Here is a 22211-nt window from a genome sequence, read left to right on the forward strand (position 1 = left end):
TTTCAACCCTGTCACAGGCTAAAGACAGGTGCTCAAGATGCGGGGTATGATCCAAGCTGCCCTATTCTATAGCTCTCACTCAGTTACCTCTGATTAATGGCATTTTCTGGTTTCTGCAGGTCCCTGTGATATCTCCCACAGTCCTGTGATTCCCATTCCACTGCAAGTGCTGTGTTCCTCAGCAAGAGCTTCTGCCCTTTACCTGCTGCAGAAGCTGGCTTGAGGAAAGCTCTGAAGGATGTCTAATCACATTCCAGTCCTTCACTACTAGAATATAACTACTCTTCAACATAACTGCCACTCTTGACAAACATCTTTGCTTCTCCTTGGCTGACTTGGAGGACCTATTACCTTTTTCAGATGCCTCCTTTAAAAACTTCCTTTCTGTTCATTTGAGATTTTGCCACCTTCTCCAAAATGGAGACAGTTCCTCAGACCATTCATTCTCTCTGCCCGCACTCCCTGCTCTAAGTGGATCAGCAGCACTTTTTAGTATCTTAAGGAGAATGACAATTTTGTCACCCCCTCCCACAGTTCCCTTCTGCCTCCTGGGACATTTCACATAAAGCTGACAAAACAGCACTGGTAAGCTCTGACTGGATTTTTGTTGTGTGACTTTATTGGGAGAGAATTTTTTAAGAATAGAACTGGAATTAAAACAAATTAAGCCTTAACTCAAAGCTTGCAGTTTAGACAGTCTCATAAAAGAGCTTGTAACATATCCCAAACTCCTTGAAAATATGAGCCCTGGGAGTTCTCTCCTTTGGGAAGGCAAAATTTTAAAACCTTAACTTAAATGTGAGGAAAATAATAGTTTTTGTTTTCTTAGTAGCACACTGGCTCTGGAAGACTGGTTTACTACAGCAGCCAGTATGAAAAGGCCTTTAAAAACTTCACATAAACCCAGACTTTCCCTCTAGCCATAGTACCCATGCTTTTGTTCTTTTGTTTATATAAGTTGTGATTGCAGTAACTAACCCAGTGAAGAGTTTCCATGGAGACTGAAAAGTCATTTTAAACACCCATGACTTTCAGAATATAAATCTCTCCTAACAGATATTGTATGAATTTTCAGCTTAAGGCAACATTTCCTAATAATTCTTAGTTACTATTGTATTTTTTGTAATCTACTCACTCAAATACGCACATAGATAACAAAATTCTCTGAAGATTATAAAAAATTAATAAATGTTTGTATTTAAGATGAACTACCAATATTGATTTTCCTTGATCTGTGAAGGAAATGTCTTTAAATCTGCTCAGAAAGATAACTGCTATGCAAAGTGTTAAGCATTTGTGCTTTAAAAGTTCAGAAAATATGTAGACTAAAATGGCTGTACTAAATAAGGAGAGAAGTTAAAATGGTTAATTTCAATTTGGGAATCTAAAGATACAATACAAAATTGATACTTATTATTTCTTTCAACTTTTCCACAGCTTACATATATATTTTTAATCTATGTGTTTCTTTTTTTCTTTTAATTGCAGATGCAGGTTTCTGGTGCATGACTTGTCTTTGGGTCTTAATGATGTGTTTGCTGATTCTCTCCCAGCAACCAAAACTGAAAGGACTGATATTAAATATTACATCAAAGGAAGGTTTGCATTCCCATCCATTCTGACTGGTTCATATTTTGTTCTCTTCCTTTCTCCCAGAGGCTGTAACATTCAGCTCTGTTATACTGAAAGGACGGATGCTAAATATTACATCAAAGGAAGGTTTGTGTTCCCGTCCATTCTGGCTGGTTCATATTTTGAAGCTGTAACACTCAGCTTTGTTACTTCCTTGCTTGTAGCAAGTGAGCTGTAATACACAGGCTCCTCTCACTGACCAGCAAAAGAAACTGCTGGAGTCTTGTTCTTTCTTCAGAATTGTTTTGAAACAGAATTTACTTTGGCTGTTTTTTCTTTATTTTTTGCTTCCTTTAGTACACTTTGCCTCTGCTAATGTACACACATATCTAAGTGTGAATTTCTTGTGTTCAATTAATGTGGATTTGCTACAGAGTTTTCCCTCCAGGAATAACAGGAAAAACAACCACCTCACATGACAGATGCTAGTTTTCTTGTTTAGTGTATGTCTGAAAGGCACATTTTAAAAACAAAACTAGGGATTTCATGCAGATACAGAAAAATTGGAAGCTTCATGCAGATTTGTCTGTCAAACTGGGCCTGAAACCAGTTTTGTCAGTATTATGGTTTTCCAAGGGAGCCATTCACTGTGAATTGTTTTTTAATTGATATAACACTTTTCCTTTCACCTGTGCGAACAAAGCACTGTAAATAGAGATTTATACAGGATGCAATTTAAGATAAAAAACATTGACTTATTCTTCCCCTTGGAGTTCCTCAGGATGTGAACTTATGGCAGAGCATGTTTGCTACAAGTGGGGGGAAGTGGAGACCTTATGAGAGCCTTCCCTGGTGCGAACATTGGACAGCTACAACTCTTCTCTTGATTTCATGTGAGAATCAACTTTTAGCTTCATTTTTTAAAATTCCAATGGTATCAAGAAAGAGGAAAGGATAGACTGAGGTCCCTAGTGCCCTTGGTAGAGTTAGAACTAACCTGCTATGTAGCAGCATCTATGTTTCCACACTTTGCTTGCTGTTTCCAGGACTTATGCACAGACCACTGCCTTCTACTTCCCTCTCCCCATCTCCAATAAAACCATAGTTCACAATCTCTTCTGAAGCAATGATGTAGTGATTAAATACTTGTCACACGTAACTACTGAGCTGTCACTGTTTGACCCCTTATGATGGTCACTCCTAAACTGCTGAAGCAACTTATGCTGGTTTTAATCTCAGGTAGAACTGCAATAACTTTGCAGAAATAACTTGTATTCAAAGTCTGTATTGCAGAACTGAGCACTGCACAGTGATATCCAAGTTTGGGTGATGCAATTTAACTTACATATTGGAAACAGTGTTATCCCAGAATCTCATTGGGCCATCTCAGCTAGCTTGCATCTTTCTGTGCAGTGCTGCATTATACCCCAAAGGCAACAGCAAAATATTCAGCCACCACAATGCCCTGTTGCTTGGTGGCCAGTACAGAGAAGGATTACAGTAGAAAGACAGCCCTTCTTCTGGTCCCTCTGGGATGTTTTATCAGCAGCCGGTGGCCTCCAAGGGGCACTGCTTTCATTGCCAGTTCTGCAAGAGTATCTCACAATGTCTGAAGAAATTCAATACTGTTGAACTATGTTTTTCACTAACATGTATTTAATAAATACACAAAAACTTGTCCCAAGTAGCAGGCAGGTTTCTCTGTCCTACTTATTCTCCAGAAAGATAAAGGCTCTAATGCTGCTTGTATTGTGGGAAATATGAGTGAATGTTGGATAGAAGTTAAAAACCTCTAATTTGGATTAAAAAGACATTTTCCCTTCTTGTTACTTATTTATAATAACTCTGTATTCACAAACCTACAAAATCAGAAATTTTTATTTGTCTTTAACACACTGTCACCTGACACTAAGGGAACAGACAATTTCTTCTAGAGATTCTTGGCAGAATTGTGGTTACAATTAAAGCTTTACTTTCTTAGCAGAATTTTATGATTAGTATAGCACAAAAGAAAAAATGGCATTGGAAAAAAATAGACTTAAAAAAATAGAAAAAATGAAAACATTCATTATTAAGCATTCACTACAAATGTCCTAGTTTAATGGTTAAAACCTTGCAATATTCTGATGCAAGAAATCCTAAAGGTTGCTTCACTTGCAGGTCAGACCTAAATATCATTAAGTTATGCTTTGAAAATAATCACTACTACCGGGTTACATTGCCTTGTCACTTTGCAGTTCATGTTTCAATATAAGAACACTGATGGCACTTTTCCTGCTTGATCAGAGGAATGAATTTGAGTAAAACCTTTTGTACTCACCCACGTACAGCTTGTATGTCACATAGCTAATATGTGAGTTGCAAAACTACTGTGACAGTTGCAAAACTTTCAATGCTAGAAACTCAAACCATGGCATCTTGAAATCAGGTGTATAAGAAAGGAGGTAATAGGGGAACAGAGGTGAGAAAGTTCATGAGGGAGAGGGTCTTACTTAAACCTCATACTGTCCATGAGATTGAACACTGCTTTGCTGCTGACTCACACAGTCTTAGTTTTGTTGAACTTTTGAACAAAAATCATCCAAACCGCATGACTAAAACTGCAGCCCTTAGTGCTACTCAGATACATCCCAACCCACAGAAGAAATCTGCAAAAGTGAAATCCTCGAAGGAACAGCTCCAGCAGCAAGGTTCAACAGCTCCATCTCAAGGTCTAACAGGTACCATGATATTCCCCTGAAGTTAAGCATAACAGATTCAGAGTATTAGAGTATTGAGAAAGGTAAATAATCTGCAGTTTGAACTGAGAGTGCCAACTGTTTAGAGACATTACTAAGTCACTAACTGGACTCACGTTGTTGGCTGACAGCTTTCATTTGGGAATACTGAGCAACAGTGCAACTCTATCAACATAGATTTTACAGGGAGATAAAAGGACTATACTAGTTACTGTTCAGCCAATAAAAACTATTATTGACACAAGATTTTATGACATTTATTACTACAAAAATAAACATTGTCTGTTGATTATAACATGCTAGGTTTAATCTCTTTTACTACTGACTGTGTCTATCTATAAAATAGGCACACTAGCTAAATATTGGACTCAGTCTTTCTTATACCTACTTTAGCATACAGTTATATATTACCAACTCAAAGTTTATCTTTCTAATTAACTCCAGTAGCTCACCAGTAGCCTGTCAGAGGCATTTTCCAATTTACCTTTTGAAAAATAAATGAGTTATCATAGGAAAAAACAGACAAAACCGAAAATCTCATTAAGAGTATAGTATTAGTATAGTCTAATTAGTGGATAGCAGTTCAGCACAGCAGCACTTAGATGTTAATCTCATCACCTGGTTTGCTTTTACTCAGTGCTGAAGAGCAGGATGTGGTACAGATTGGAAGATACCTCCTTTTTCAAACAATGTGGGAACAAGCTGAGTCACTCTGCATCTGCATTTAGTTAATTGGAATCAAAATGGAGGACTGATCTTGGCTAAGTGCTTTGAAAATGTTGTGTTTCTCAAAGTGGAAAACCACTTTGAACAGTCTGCATGACAGCATGTGTTTTTCTCTCATGGCTGAACACAGCGACCACATGATGTAAGGTGAATGTGTGGGGTCAAGGCACTGGTTTAGGATGATCCTAGGAACTGTGGTCAACTAAAGAAAAACACCAGGTGCTGTTTACAAGAGAATATGAATAAAAAGGGGAAGACTGAAAAGGATTGGTGGACAAATACCAAAACTGAACTCTGTTGTGTGCAGCTCCATTCCTCTCAGCGCCCATAAACATCGGTTCTCTGAATGGCTGAGTAGTTATGTTGCCTCATCAGCTCTGCAATGAAACTCCACTGTGAAATCTTCAGTCCAACAAAATCAGTTTATGGGAATAGTTCTTGCCAAATGTAGGTGGCAGCCAGGCATGATTTGCTAGTTTATCATGTTTTCCCAGATAAAAGATTTTGGTTGCTTCACATCAGACAGACTGTCACATTTTTATGACTGGGGAAAAAGGTCCTAGGAAAGGAATGATGCAACCTTCCTTATTACTGACCAGCTCTAGTAAGAAGAGAAGAAATTGACCCCCAGAACTTCAGCCCTTAGCTGCAGGGGTAGGAGCTGTACAGGAGGTGCAGCCACACTCATGATATAGTTGCCAGTCTGCAGCTGGTGCTCACAGGGAAGCTGCAATGTGTGATGCTAATAACTTATCTCTAGACATGGCAAACAGCTGTCCTAACCAACTACCATGTCAGCTGAAATAAGGAATAAAAAAAAGACAATTAATTTAAGCCACTCACTAGGCCAACCAGGTCCAGTGGAAGTCAAAACTGACTTAATCTTGCTAGTGAGTTTCTGAAGCATATTACCGAGGCTAGATCCCCTGAGGATCACTGAGCTGCATTCACCAACCAGTGACTGAGCAGGACCTGGGTGCATGATCACTGTTAGCAACTTAATGACTGTACTGCCCTATCTCATATTTGAGGGATAAGAAAGACATGGAGCACCGTGAGAGAATTTTGTCCAGACAGTATTTATTCCTTTTTCTTATTAGACTTATCACTGGCAGCATTAATATGGTTTGATGTAGCTGAAGGCAGTTGAGTGGACACCCTGATACTGGCTGGCTGCTTACAACCTAAGAAAGTGCCATATCTACAGTGAAGGGGGTTCAAGGGAGGGGTGTAGGACCTTCAGCAGAAGCCCTAAGTACCCCCCAAAAATGAATGAAAGGAGCAAGTGTAAGAACCAAGAACTACATAAGGAAAATTTCTGTTCCATAAGAGTGTCTCTTTCTATGGTTTAAGGACATAAAGACAGGAAAGAATGAAACATGCCATGAAAAATTAACAGCTGTCTCTCCTGATTAACTGCTATAATGCATCAATTATTTTTTGGATGGAAAACACTTTCTGATGAGGTTTTAACTTTTAAGTCAAAGATTTACTATGTTCAAAACAAAAACTCCACTTCTATAAGGATTTACATAAGTTCCCATGGGTAATATGCATATTTAAATTTAGGGATTAGTAGAAAAAAAAATAAGAAAGTATCTCCATGAAAGCAATGTTGTTCAGGCTACTATGCTGCTTAATCCTAACATCTAATGTTATCAGGAAAAGTCTTCAGAAGAGCAGCCATACAATTGTCTTTTTTCTACTGAGAGTTTTCCTAAAGCCATATATTGGCAATATCAGTGATAAGAGACTAATACATTACTTTCTGGCACATCCAAATCTCTTGAGTCAGCAATATACCCTGGCAGCCAGGAGAGTCAGCTGTGTTTGGGGGCCATCAGGCAAAGTATCACCGGCTGGTTGAGGGAGGTGATTGTCCTGCTGTGCTCTGCAGCCTGATTGTCCTGCTCTGGTGCGGCCTCACCTTGAATATTGTGTGCAGTGTTGGTTAACATAAAAAACGTAAAAAAGACATTAAGCTACTAAAGAGCATCCAAAGAAGGGCCATGAGGATGCTGGAAGGTCTGGAGGGGAAGCTTTATGAGGAGTGGCTGAGGTCACTTGGTCTGCTCGGTCTGGAGCAGAGGAGACTCAGGGGAGGCCTCATTGCAGTCTTCAGCATCCTTATGAGGGGAAGTGGAAGGGCAAGTACTGATCACTCTTGTAACCAGTGACAGGACCTGAGGGAATAGGATGAAACTAAACTGGGGGAAGTTTAGGTTGGATATCAGGAAGAAGTTTTTCACCCAGAGGGTGGTTGGGTGCTGGAACAGGCTCCCCAGTGCAGTGGTCACAGCTCCAAGCCTGACAGAGTTCAAGAAGTGTTTGGACAATACCCTCAGGCACATGGTGTGACACTTGAATATAGTCCTATGCAGGGCTGGGAGCTGGACTTGATAATCCTTGTGGATGCCTTCCAATGCAGCATATTCTGTGATTCTACGATGCTATGAAATACTTTGGATGACACTGAATATTTTTTGCTGGTCTGTCATGAGTGATCTGCTGAAAATTATAGAACTGTAAAAAACATAAATGAATCTATTTGCAACATTTTCCTTCCTTTCCATTGTAAATACGTCTTTTTCTTTTTTTAGGAAGACTCATTTGCAGTATATGCTGCTCCTCAAATATCCAGAGATCTACCCTGCTCTTGAGTTTGAAATGTGGGGACAGTCTTTTTGGATATGGTGGGAGAAACATCATGGAAGACATTGGAGTGAGTCTGTAAAACTGGAAAGCATGTAGGTTGTTTCAGCTGGCACCAATTTATCATTTGTGAGATGAAGTTTGATGACAGACCTTTGAGGGAAAAGATGTCATCTCAGAGAATTAGGTTTCACATATGCAATCTACTACAACAGGAATTCCATAGCAAACAGTGTGTGAAAAATGGCTAAGTAAACTGGCCTAGAATACAGAGCTTTATTTAAATATTTATTTTAAATATTTTAAAACAAATTGGTTCCACTTTTTCACAAATGTCTTTGTAGCACTTTAAAACAAGAAAATTTCTTTTTTAGAAAAAGTATCTATTTTGCCCCTAGCCTTAGTCCTTCTTACACTAATAAAGAGCAGAAATAAAATGTGAAAAGAATTTTAGAGTCATTTTGTACATAACTTAAGTACATTTCCAATAGTCAGGATTAAAAGGAAAAACTGTGAATTTTGTGTAATTGCAACTAATTATTGCAACTAACAATATTTCAAATTGTAAAATACATTTTTGCTCCCTATATTTAAGTCTATAAATACCACTTCCTTTTCTCCTTATTCATTGTACAGAAAAACAGACTTAGAAAAAAATGAAAAAATATATCAAACTGTGATTCTTTTGAAATATTCATCCTTAAATTTCACTCTTTTTTTTTTCCACAGCATAAAATTTGTGAAATACTAGTGTTTCATTCTTTCGTGTTAAATGGGAGAATGAAAATACCTACCAGGATGCAACTTCTTGCTCCCACTTGGCTGAAAACTACAAATATGTCAAAAACAATCCCAGGGAATTTGCTTGCATTAATATCAAGCACAAGTTATTATATATAGAATCATAGAATCAACTGTGTTGGAAAAGATCTCTGAGATCATTAAGTCCAACCCTTGATCCAACACCACCATGGTTACTAGACTATGGCACTAAGTGCCACATCCAGTCTCATTTTAAAAGCCTCCAGAGATGGTGAATCCATCACCTCCCTGGACAGCCCATTCTGATGTCTGATTACTCTCTCTGTAAAAAATTTCTTCCTAATATCTGTATTCATGCTTAATTAGATGCCGTTAATTTTTGGTTGTGTTTGGCCCAGCCACCTGTGAGAGTCTGTTCTTTTCCTGCCAAGTTAGGAGAAACAAGTACTGATAAAAGAGAACTTCATCCTTGAAGGGAGTATCTTGTATAAACTGAATTGGGGCCTGACTGTTGGCTGATGGCCCTACAGGGGCATTTGAAGGTCAAAGTGAAGAGGAGGAGGATGAAGTAAGACTCATTTAGAAAAGACCCCCAATGTGCAGCACGCAGGAGCAGGGGAATTTCTAATGTACACAAGCATGTGCAGAAGGGGTACCACTTACATAAAGAGAGGAGGGACCGAAGGCCTCTAGCTGGGTGGTCCTGGCCACACCTGCCTGGGTAGGCATCATAGGTTAATTGCATAAAAGTAGATAGCTCTTGCTATCTGGATGTAAGCTTGTAGCCGTCTGTGGCAGCACTCCAGTCATGCGAGTCATCCCACCACGTTTCTGTGATGGCGACTACATCATAGCTTTCCTGCTGCACGATGGCTTCCAGCTCCTCTTGTTTGTTACCCATGCTGTGTGCATTGGTGTTCATGCACTTCAGCTGGGCTGCTGATTTCACTTCTAACTCTGGCTTTCCACCCGGCTCATCTCTGGCGAGCCCGGTTTCAGTCTCTTTCCCCTTCAAACCTACATTAAAGCCCTCCTTATCAGCCCCAACAACTTACGGGCTAGAGTCCTTTTGCCCTTGCCTGATAGATGAAGTGCATCTGACTCTAGCAGGCTAGGTAACATAGAATTTGCCCCATGGTCAAAAAACCCAAAATTCTTCCAGTGGCACCAATCCTTTAGCCACCTATTGACAAGACGGGTTTTCTTACTCCTCTCCTCATTCATCCTTGCTACTGCAGGAACTGAGGAGAACACCACCTGTGCTCCTGTCCCATTAACTAATCAACCCAGCTCCTTGAAGTCCTTTTTAATTAGCCTGGTGCCTCTTTCACTAATGTCATCACTGCCAGCCTGGACCACCAGCAGTGGATAATAATCAGAGGGCCGGATTAGCTCAGGGAGTGTCCTACTAACATCCCTCACCTGGGCTCCGGGAAGGCAGCAGAGTTCCCTGTGGGATGGGTCCAGTTGGCATATAGGGGCTTCAGTTCCCCTCAGAAGGGAGTCACCAACTACAACTACCCTTCTTTTTTTCTTTATAGCTGTGGTTGTAATCCGTCAGGTAGATGGGGTGCAACAGGGAGACCCTCCAGACAGATCCTCTTCTTGACTGCCCTCTGCCTGACTCTGGATCCAGGGCCTCATACCTGTTCTTTAAGGGCACCGTGGTGTGAAGGAACAAGATTCAGGATGGGAACAGTTCCAGGCATGGAAGAAGATATACAGCAATTGACAGGACTTTATTATACGGACTTTATAGTTTTTATGTGTTTATATACACACTGTATGTTGCCCTTATCTTTATATTTCCCGGGCACGCCCAGGCATGTTCACTTCCCTGCTTCCCTGCTTCCCTCTCTGATCGGCCGGAGAAGCTCCAAAGAGGAGACAGCCACCATTTGCCCTTTCCTTCCCTGCCTCCTCCCACGTTCCTCCCCCTTTTGCCTGTGTCCCTATCCCGATTTGCTCCCCCGTTTGTCTGTCTCATGCTCCACCCGATGTTCTGGCCCTGTCCCCGCCTGAACTGATAATAAGTCCCGTGCACGCCTCAATAAAGCATTCCATCTGCACCGGTAACTTGTCTCCGAACCCATCCGTGCTGTGTCACGGCCCTATCCCCCCTCAGACCATGGCACTGTGGAAGCTGATGGGGGTCAGGAGGGGATTCTTTTACCTCTTCGATCGGGGACCTGTTTCCATCCCTTCCCCACCTACTTGGTTTGCTCCATCTGCCTGATGGCAGGAGGGGCAGGGCTTCACCATCTCCTGCTGGACTTCTTTTGGGGTCGGAAGGGTATGACTCCACCAGTCTATTTCCCTTTCACTCTCCCTAATACTTCTTAGCCTCTCTACTTCTTCCTTGAGCTCTGTCACTAAGCACAGCAAATCATTCACCTGCTCACATCGTTGCAGGCATCTCTCACACTGTCCCCTGGTACTGACACCAGGCTCAGACACTGCAGCCAGTGACCTGAACAGCTGCATCTCTCCTAGGCGGTTCTGTCTGGGTTAGCACACTCCCCCTGAGAGCAGTAGGCTTTTGATGTTTGGAAACCATTGCTGGATTGAGAGAAAAAAAACCCAAAACACAAACCAAAAACTGACAGCCACACACCTACCTCCCAACCCACCACAGAGAGCTGGGAGGGTGGCTGTGCCCATCCTGCTCACCCTGCCTGTGCCAACTGCCATGCAAACTGCTGTGCCACATTCTCACTGACGTGCCATGCCCCTGTTTGCCGTGCTCCCTGCAGCAGTTTAAATCTCCTGGAAATGACCGCAGCTCCACCGCCTTACATATAACTCATGTGTGTGTGTGTGTGTGTGTGTGTGTGTGTGTGTGTACATATCTATCTATCTTTCTATCTATAGATAGATATAAATTAAGGTATATATACCTTTAACATTAGCATGATTGGTCAGAATATTTTTACAGCTGGCTCTAAGCTTATTGCCGTGCTGAGGTTGCTCTACACGGCAGACACTCAGTTTGTGCGTAGATCACTGCTGTACACAGTGCAGCTTGTGTCCAGAGAGAGTCCCTCAGGACAGGGATCCCAGGAACATGCATGGGCAATGGCATACATGGCATGTGTCTGTGCTCTGTGCAGCAGAACCACGTGGACTGTGCTGCATGGCACGTCATGTGTTTTAGCAACGAGAGGTGGAGGCTAAGTTTGCCTAGAAGCACTTTCCAGATTTGTTCCCTGACATACAGCAAATAATGGATTTTTCTTAAATGATAGAACTAAGTTCAATATTTAGAGAAAAAGAGGAAAGAGAAGTATCTTGCATGGAGGAGTCTCTGAATTTCTTAAGAAGATGTGTAACCATAATTTTTCCATTGGGGCATTAAAAAAACTATAATAAAATTTTTGGTAAAAACTTAATTCTTTTAAGGGTGAGGGTAATCAAAGTATTTCCTAGAATACTGTCTTCCCTGCTCCCATAAGCGTCAGCCAAAAATGGAGGAAGAACTGATTTTGTAGACCTTGACAGGCTTACAAAAGACAGATAATCTAAAAACTTCAATAATTCAAAGCCTCTTAGGCTCCTTCAGCCTTATGTGTTTCCTGAGGAAGCATTCCTGAATCTGGGACTTCAGCAATGTGGAATTCTCAAATACTGAATTCCTGCAGAGGGAAGCCCTTCACAACAGTGCCTTTATCACTGTCACCAGACAGTGATAAAGATATTGCCAGACAAACACTTGTAGTTGGGACAATGTTTCCAAGTGCAGAGGAGCAACTTGTGTAAACAAATATATACAATGTGCTCTATCCCTATCTAGCCTTCTGACCTAGAGAAGTTTCAAGTCTAGGCTTTCAACCTGGAAAAAAACCACTCAGGCTTTTAGATCATGGTTTACATACCAGCTGTTTCTGACCTAGGGGGAGATATTGCATTAGAAATAACCTGAGTATAAGGATATTTCAGTTCCTTCCAATTCAGTCATTAGAAGTCTAGAAAAGTCGTATTTGTAAAAACAGGTTTAACTTCAACTCAGAGGCATTTGTTTTCCTAGAAATTCTACAGAACTCAGCATATTGAGTTGATAGCAAAGTTGTTTTGGAAAGACAGTAAAAAGCCCTCTCCTCCCTACCACAAGGTACCACCACCATAAAGGTCACACCTTATGTGGATTGAACCACTAAAAGGAAAAGGGACATAACAGCTCCTAGTGAAATGTAGAGATGGATAAGCTACAGAGATGCTACAGGTAGTAGCATAAAACAGGAATTAATGCAAGCACTGCACATTACAACTGAACTAAAAAAATAAGCACTGAAGTGGCACAGTGCCACTCTCAACACTCATTTTCCCCTTAGATTTAAGAAGAAGGAATTTTTAAAGAAAATAGATCCCACTAGGCCAATTACTTAAAACATGTGAACACTGTCTAAAAAATTCAGCTAAATGGGAAGATTTGGTTATTTGATTATATCCACTTTCTCATTTAGAACTAAGGCAAGCAGAAAATGATGCTCTACAATGGGTTCCTCTTTATAGGAAATAAATCTATTCCCCAAATCTGTGTCTTTTTAGGGGGGCATGATAAATGTACATCCAACTACTTCAAGGTACACAGCTTGCGGCATTAGCATCTAGAGATACAACTATTATTCATCTGTATCTGTAGCTATAAAGGAGAAATGTCAGTCAGATTCAAAAAAATGATTTTTAATATAAAGAATCATCTCAGCACACATTTTAAACCAAAGTCGTTTATCCAATTCTAAAAGGTACCTGTAGATTCACTGTTCAGACTGCAGAGCAGTTTCTAGATCAAGTCTTGAAGCTGATATGATTTGAGCTTGGATTTGGCCTATTGTTCATGTATATGAAGTGGCAGTACTGCTTAGAAAGGCATATTTATCACAGAGAAATGCATTTTAAACTCCAGAGAGGCTTAAAAGTTCGCACTCCCTCTCCCATATCTTTCAGAAAGACACAGATACCTGCACATAGCCATGCCTGCTCTTCTGCAGCATTGGTATTTGCGAGTTTTTCTTAACTTTTCTCACATTCAGAAGCAAGCTTTGTTTTTGTAATTACTATCAGAATTGAAGCCAAGGCTAATCAAAATCAATTATCAGCTCTGAGATGGGAGGAATAAAAAGAGGAAGAACAGCAGAGCAGCAACTGGGCTTATGATATTAAAAATCTATAAAAGGCAAATCTATGTCTCATTCTGACAAGTGAGGCACTCAGCATATCTATCATTCCTTTCATCTTGCAGATGATTGTAGATCTTGACACTAATACTGCAACCACATCTTTCCACCAAATTTCTATAATATCTGCCAACAATTCATAAAGGTTCTAGATAAAAATTATGAAAAACTCATATTTCATAAACCTACTTAAGAACTCCATAGCTTTTAAATATTTTCTTGCTTCATTTTACAGTGACTTTTTTCTTTTTAATTAGTATGAAGCCCTGTTCCTTCACCAGGAGATAAAGAGTGCCAAACATATCAGATCTAGGAGACTGGAAAACAAACAGGTGGAAAAACTAATAATAAGAATTCATATTTACACTTGCTATAAAAGAATTCTTTGTGTTGGAGGAAGCTAGATAATATATGGCATGCCATCTGGTTTGCCTAGAGATGGGACAATGAGATTTGCAGATCACAGCTTGTCCTAGACAGACATTATCACCCATTTAACCCAGTGCTTGAGCAGAGTCAGCCCATGGATAATGAAAAGCAGAGGCAAAGCAAGACAGTGCTTCAGCTGGCAGGGCCAGGAAGCAGTGTTGCTGGTGGTCACATCTGCAGGTTCAGCTAGGATTTTGGTGTACTGCTTGATTCCCTGTTTTTGCTAAACTTTCATAGAAGCATCTATGAATAACACTTTCAGCTAACTTCTGTTAGGTAGGAGATTCTGACTCATGCTGTTGAACAGAGGCGGTTCTCACAAACGTGTTACATCAAGTACTCAGTATGATGCTTCCAGCTTTTGTACAACATGGGCAGAACATCCCTTTGGCATAACAAATAACATGGAGCAAACGTGCCTTCTTCTTGTAGTATCAAGCAGAGACTCCACTTAGATATATTCATTTGTCCAAAAGACAGCTGTCCAGTCTGTACTAGTCAGGTAAGCTTATTGATTCTCTCATAAACAGAAAGATTTGCTCATAAGGACAATTTTGTGTAGATTCCTACAGATAACTTGATGTAAAAAGGTGGGACACAATCTGGAGTTGCCTCTTTTCCCTGGAGGACTGTGAATGACTACATCCTTAGTGCTTACAAAGCAAACGTTAGGCAAATCGAGATCCCATTTAGAGCAGAATCAACCTAAGGTTCTCAGTTATTACTTTCAGAGTGATAAATGGTCAGTCTCAGCTTATATAGACCAATAACTCCAGTTGTTGAGAGGGAAGGTGCTCTGTGGGCTCCATGACACTTTCTACAACAATGGTAAGCAGAAGAATGTGAAAGAGAAAAAGTTGCTTTCTTGGACAACAAGGCTGGGCAACAATTCCTGCTAAAAACAGGCGCGATAGTATCACTACTCTTTGAGTGTGCAACATGTTTCTGACCTTGTCTGTCCTGAAAGAAGTCCACAGTAGAGCATATCTTAAAATAAATTTTAAAAAAGCCTAAGAAACATACTGAACAAATCACACAAACTGAAAAAAATCCTCTCTCAAACACATGGAGAGGGAACTGCATGCAAGAGAGCATGTGGACCACACATGGAAAATGTTATTCATATCACTCAGAGCACTGCTGATGGCTCTCATATATTAAAATAACTTGTTAAGGAAGAAATCACTGAGGTAAACTCTGGCTTTCCTTTTATGTTAGCTTTACTTTAAAAAGCCCATGTGTGATTAAAAAAACACTTTTATGGAGACAACTGGATATTCAAATAACGCAAGGTAATGTAATTTTCAGCCATTCCAGGTTCTGCTACTGTGATAAAGTTTGCTCATTTTAACACTTGAGGCACAAGACTGACATAATGTATATCTAGCTGTGGTTAAAAGCAACATGATGAAAAATTAAAAGATGACATTCACACATGGTATATCAATTTTTCCATGAACTATGGAAACAGTTTCTGGTATCTTAGAAGTTACCCTCCACACTAGCATGTTGCTGGTTTAAGTTGTATGAATAATTTACATTACACTGAAATCACAGCAAACACAATTATTACAATTAATTGTATGTTCATTGTCTTTCCTGAATTAAAAAAACCCCAATATTCCTATGCCCCTATTTGGGTATAGGAATGCTCGAACCCTGTATTTGGAAATAAGTTTTCCAAAATAATTTATACTGTCACAGCAGAAAAGTGATAGCACATATTCTCTCTGATATCTACTATGAATTCCAAGTTTTACTTACCAATCCTGCACAGCATTGAAAGAGTCTTCATTTGTGATGTCATACATCAAAATGAAGCCCATTGCACCGCGGTAGTAAGCTGTGGTAATTGTTCTGTATCTCTCCTGTCCTGCTGTGTCCTGAAACAATAACAAACAAAATTTTTTACACATTGCAAAAAAATCGAAAAGTTATTTTTTGCTTTAACAGAAATAAAACTGAGAAAAGTTATTGTACAACTGTGCAATCCTGAGAAAAACAACAAAAAGAATTCTGCATTGGATCATAATAGGAGGGACACATTGATTATGTCATGAGGTGAGAGTGGAGAGAAGCAGAAAGGCATGGCCCCCTGTCAGGTCATATATCCTGTGTCATCACTGATTCATGTTAATCAATCTGAAAGTCAGGTAAGAACCTTCTCTCCTGCCCTGTACCTTCCCAGTCTGACAGAGGTAAAATCTCATGTCCTGGATAAAATGCTGGAACAAAATAACACCCTTAAGATCTTCATTATAAGACCAGGATGGTTTCTGAAATCAGGAAACATCCTGACCAAAAAGGCAATGTCTGATTGTTCTGTTCTTGTAATTGTAAGCCAGTGGTTCTCACGTGAACTTTAGCACCAATACAGCTTTTTCCTTACTTAAAAAAAAAAAAAAGACTGTATGGCAGTGTTTTTAAAATAAGGGTGATATCTGACTGAAAAAAAGGAGTATGCTATCAGTCCCTTACCTCAAACCACTTTTCTTTCTCAGTCTTTGCAACTCCATCAATTGCCTTTAAAGAAATATAAGTTTTCCTTTCTCCTACTCTGCGTGTTACTTACTACCTTTAAAAGTGTTTCAGGGTAGGGACTACCTGTTAATACATCTATATGCAGTGCCTAGCATAATTTTTAGTCTACAGAAGAAAAGACTGAGAGGGGATCCCATTAATGTATATAAATATCTCAAAGTGGATATCAAGAGGATGGTGCCACACTCTTTTCGGTGGTGCCCACTGACAGGATGCGGAGCAATGGCCTTAGACTAAAACACGAGAAGTTTCATCTCAACATGAGAAAGAACTTTGCATTGAGGGTGGCAGAGCACTGGAACAGGCTGCCTGGGGACATTGTGGAATCTCTGTCTCTGGAGACATTCAAAACCCACCTGGACATGTTTCTGTGTCACCTGCTCTGGGTGACCCTGCCTTGGCACGGGGTTTGGACCATATGAGCTCCAGAGGTCCCATCCAACCCTAACAATTCTGCGATTCTGTGATACCATCACCCATGTCTGCACAAAAATTGAGAAACAGCAATAACTGAAATACAGGGAACACATAACTATTTCCAGCACACCTATTTAGTATTTTTAAGCCATTAACATTAAAAACTATAGGTGAGATATATGTGAAATTTCAGTGCAATCCTGTAACTCACATATTTCTATGTGTGCATATTTAATTTTAACAAACTGAAAAGTAATATCATTATTTCTGAATTTTTTAGTAGATAGGAAATAGTTTACTTAACAAAACAAGTAAATTTATTAAATTTACCTTCCTACAGAGAAAAAAATAATAAAAAGTGACAAACATTTGCTGTGTTTTCATAAATAGGTCCTAGGCTAGTAGTACTCCCTTGTGAAAAACAGAAAAATAGATTAAGTAGGCCTCCTTCTTTACACATATATCATTCATCTCATAAACTAATAAAATAAGAAAAGGAGATTTTACATACAACAGAAAATTTTTAGATTAAACAAAAAATATCCAAGGTGTTTAGTGAATCCAAACAAGGTGAAATATATGATTGCTGTTCATCTTGGATTACAGCAGCTGCTACTTTGATGTGGTTTCAGTGATTCAAGATGAAAAGCTAAAGTAGAAGTTAGACTCTAACAGGTCTCACAGGAAGTTAGGTTATGTCTTTGTAAGAAGGCCAGACAGATCTAAACTTTTCTACTTATGCTCTGAGCTGGCTGAGACTGTACCAACTGTGGTTGGGAGGCTGGATAACTGCGCTCAGATTTTCTTGTGTTACTGAATATTAAGGTATTAAAACTTGCACTAAGCCTGTCCATATTCTAATACTCAGAGGTCAGTTCTTTCTCAGTAAGTCAGTTTGTCAATGAGATGAAAGTATCATTGAAAAATTGAGTAAAATGATCTATTAACAAAAATTAGAAGAAATATCATCTGCTATTATTTAAAAGAATTTCTTTGTATTCCATTTATGGAATAAGGTTTACTCTCACTTTTTTTTTTTTTCCTGGCTTCATTTATTTGGTTTGTTATTAGAGAAAATGTCTGGGAGGAAAAAGGAAAAATATGGCCCATAGCAAGCATTCAGCCCTTCTGTACAGAAGAGAGATGACTTTCAAACAAGTTTTATCAGCATCTATCAGCTTGTTTTTCAGTCAGAGGCATGTATGATTAGTATGTACAAGAGTATGAGAAGTGGGAGCCCACTGCTACTGAAGCAAATCTTACTTTGCTACATGTGATTTCTACTGAAGCCTGCCTCCAGGCATAGCAATAAAGACATAAGTCAGTGACACTTCATATCTGAGACATCAACTATTTCCTGTGCAGTGTTAAAACTAGGTAGGGTTGGCTTAGGAACTCTTGATTACAGAAAATAAAAAGCAGTGTACAGTAAGACAAATCGAGATGAAAGTTCTTAAATGATTTTACACAAAGCATAAGGAAGCTGCAGATAAATATCCAAACACTGACTGATTTTGGGACAGGAGACGCTTTTCTGGACCTATGCATTTGATTTGTGTCAGTCTGGGAAGGAACCACATATTTGGGATCGTTCTCAAATTCTAATTCATAATTCTAAATTCATAGCTAATGCTATGTTAATAGGATGATTAAAAAAAGGAAGATTTTCTAAAGTGATATCAGTATATAACAGATGCGTGACTATGAATAAAGTGAAGTTTATTAGTTTCAGATATAGATAAGCACATTCCTGTTGATATTATTTTATATTCACTTGCTATAAGGAAGTAATTAAAATTTTAATAGACTTAATTTATGCAGTGTTTATGATCATGTAAGAAATAACCCCAAATATCAGTAACAATGTGTCAAAACTTTTCTGTTCCACACATTCATAAGCATCTCCTTTGTAATCAGACCAGAATATATTCATAAGTACCCTAAAGATAGATCCTTTTGTATGATTGTTAAGGAACTAAAATACCTTTTGACAGGAGAGAGAGCACATTAGAAAAAATCACATACTTTAAATATTAAATATTATATTTTATTAGAATAATTTGATTTATTTGAAACAGGTATTGTAACAACGTACATGGTCTTTCTGTTTATTAGCTTTTATTCTTATGGAAGAACTAAGCAGAAAAGAAATTATTTCCATATTTTGTAATATTTATAGTTGTAAATCACTATAGCTGTAAATCACTATGTATCCTTAGGTACAGTTATATACTTCAAGAAAACCTTTTCCAGTTCAGGTATAGTTATTCTCTGCTGGTATGTTATCATAGTCCATTTTGCAAGACCACTGAACTCATATGATGACTGTCTTCTTAGATTTAAATTCTGAAATATAACATCTGTATTTGCACTGACTGATGTTTATTTCTAAGCAAACTAAGTAATATAAGCCTAAGGAAGAATAAAATTTTACCTATTATTGACTGGTATTTTAATCAAGGCAGTTAATTTCCATCTTTGACAGGCAGAAAACAAGACACATAGGTCATTTGGGGGCCTTTACATTCATGTAGTTAATGTCTGGTAAGAACAGATAATTGTTAATTAAACAAGTAGAATGGAAAAGCAGAGGGGAATGAATGAGAGTGAGGGAATGCTTTATGAAAAGTACCACACACAGAAGACAAAAAGAGATATTTTAAAAATCTCAGCCAAAACAACAAAAAGAATTGGTCTCAGGAGCTGCAAGAAATATTTTCAAATACTATAATCACTTTCATAAATTCTGGTTATAATAAAGTTACACTATTCTATTAGCTTCTGGTTAGGTGATCCTGTCTTTTGAATCTTTTTTAGTAGGAATTAGATTTTAAATATTAAATTACAGAATTACAAGGTTTTAGTGGTCATAGTACTTTAAATATTGCATTATTAAATATTGTACAGTACTTCTAAATATTGCACACAGGCTAATAGCCTACAATAGTCAAATATTTGGAAGACTTGCACAATTTTCCATCGTGTGCTCTGATGTCTCTAGTATGTTTTGTTGGGCTTTTTTTCTTAATTGATATTTTTCACCTATAATTGAAATTAGTTATTTTAAAACATTTTCATGCTCCAGATTTTGGAAAAAATTACAGAAACATTCCTATTAATAATGTTCCAAACCTTCCGAGGAGTAAATGAATGCAGTTTTGGGCAGAATATTAAGTTTAAAAGACATGTTTAAAGGCTCACTAGAATTACTATCAACTTATGCTTTTCACATAGATTTTTTTTTTTATCTCAATTACCTATAAAAAGGAAAGGAGACTATCTGCAACACAGAACCAGAAAAATTTTACCTCTTTTAAGCTAGAAACTCTAAGTGCAATATTTCTGGAAGAGTTCATCTATGTCTGAGGTCCAAACCAATTCAGAACTTACATGACCAATGTCACAAGGCACAGCTTAGTGCTTTAGAATACCTGCTGAATAAAAGTACTGGGCTACTATGTGGTCTGTTATAAAACAGTTTCCTCCTGCCTTGGTAACCTAATGCTTCTTTAGAGCTGTCTGGAGGATCCTTGTAGGAAAATCTTTAGGTAACTTCTGTATACTCTTTCTATGACCGTGGCAGCCATCGTCTTCTGGGGAAGGCACCGAAGATACCTAAGAAATTATGGAAGCTCTTTGCATGTCATACCTTAGGCAGGTAGTTTTAGATTCAAAGGCTCAGATGAAAAAGCACCTGCTATTTTCTGGAGAACTTCACCAGTGATGTATTGAAGGCACAGAATGCCACCATCCTCTCTCCACTTGCAACACAGTCCCTTCAGGCATTTCAGGGAGCTGTTCCCTCCACTGATACAACTACTGAGAGGTGTATTTGCAGGACAGTCTCCATAAAACTCTCCTTTTTTCCACTTCCAGCTCCTTTGCTTTACAACAGTCTGTCATCACCAAATACTCTCTTAATACCTGACTGTGGATGAGATATTTCAATTCCCCATCATCGTAGCTTTTTTCTTTTTCTTGGATCTGATTGTAGTGATTAATAATTTAGGTTTGCAATGAAGGTGAGTACACAGTGTGTTCAGCACGTTCAGATGAACCTGTCTAGAATGTTTCTGTGTTCAAGGGAGACATAGAGAAAGGATATGTGGCACAGGACAGTTGATGCCAGCCATGAGGTGCTGAAAGTTTTTTTCTACAGTGTGGGAGTCCACCACGGCATCCAGACAGTTTGTGACACAAAGGTGATTCATGAAAGACCAAGAATCTGGCTCTAAGGCTTTTTGACTTTGAATGACTTCTCTGGTGTTTTCAAAGCTAATTTTTAATTAACTACTATTACAAGATACTGGGAAAACATTTTTCTTGCTCTTAATTATTTTAGTTTCCTTGTGGAAGAATTAAGAGGACACATACCTTATAACATATAACATATACCTTTGTTATCAATGTGCTGCTAGAATTATCTACAGCTAGGTAGGATTTAACTATTAATTTGGGGAAACTTTAAATTGGATTGAGGTCACCAAGAAAAAAAAGCCTCATCAAAGCAAGATGGATTTCTTGCATATACCATAAGCACTCCTAAAAATCTCTTCACTAAGGAAGGAAAGGTTAAAGATACCAAATAGAAACATCAGTTTAATCTACTACTTGATATGGGGATGGGTCTTCATGTGAAAACTCTATTATTTAAACTAAAGACCACTGTGTTCTCTTGCTTGTCAGTAAATACATCTGCCCTATGGCTGCATATCAAAAGGTTATGCTTAAAACACTTCTCTAATGTGCTGGTATTTGATAAGAGACATATAATTGAAGACAGCACAGGTTATTCCAACAAGAAAATATTCATTTACTCTGAAAATGTGTCAGCAGCTGATGATGCTTAATGCACACCAATCAATCATGTCCTTTATGTTGTTCTAGTTCAAAACTTAAATTATTAAAGAGAGAGTTGTAAGAGGAAAAATATGTGACTAATCTATGAATCTTGCATTATTTCAAGTACAGTGCCCTTATCTTTGCATTCTCCTTGTGGGGAGTTCTGGCATAAAGTAGCATAATTAAATTAGATTTCATTTAAATTGCTGTTTAGGTCAGACTGTTTGAGAGCTGTATGTCTAGCATACGTATAAGCATATTTAGTGATTCTAGTGACTTTTGGAGAAAAACAGTCTCATCAGAAAGCATAACTGCCAGAACTATGAATGGATGGAAAGAGAAAGGAAAGGGAAAAGGG

At 38.6% G+C, this 22211-nt stretch overlaps 1 protein-coding gene across 2 annotated transcripts in view; it reads right to left on the reverse strand.

Annotated features, from left to right (window-relative positions):
* RAB3C (RAB3C, member RAS oncogene family) overlaps positions 1–22211 on the reverse strand; it is a 118036-nt gene that overhangs the window by 43305 nt on the left and 52520 nt on the right. For both annotated transcript variants that reach the window (XM_018070485.2, XM_018070486.2), the window contains one exon: positions 15818–15936. In XM_018070485.2, coding sequence (XP_017925974.1) covers positions 15818–15936 — 119 coding nt within the window. The remainder of the gene's footprint in view (positions 1–15817; positions 15937–22211) is intronic.

The sequence above is a fragment of the Manacus vitellinus genome, unplaced genomic scaffold (assembly GCF_001715985.3).
Source record: "Manacus vitellinus isolate BGI_N305 unplaced genomic scaffold, ASM171598v3 scaffold_18_pilon, whole genome shotgun sequence".
Lineage (NCBI taxonomy): Eukaryota > Metazoa > Chordata > Aves > Passeriformes > Pipridae > Manacus > Manacus vitellinus.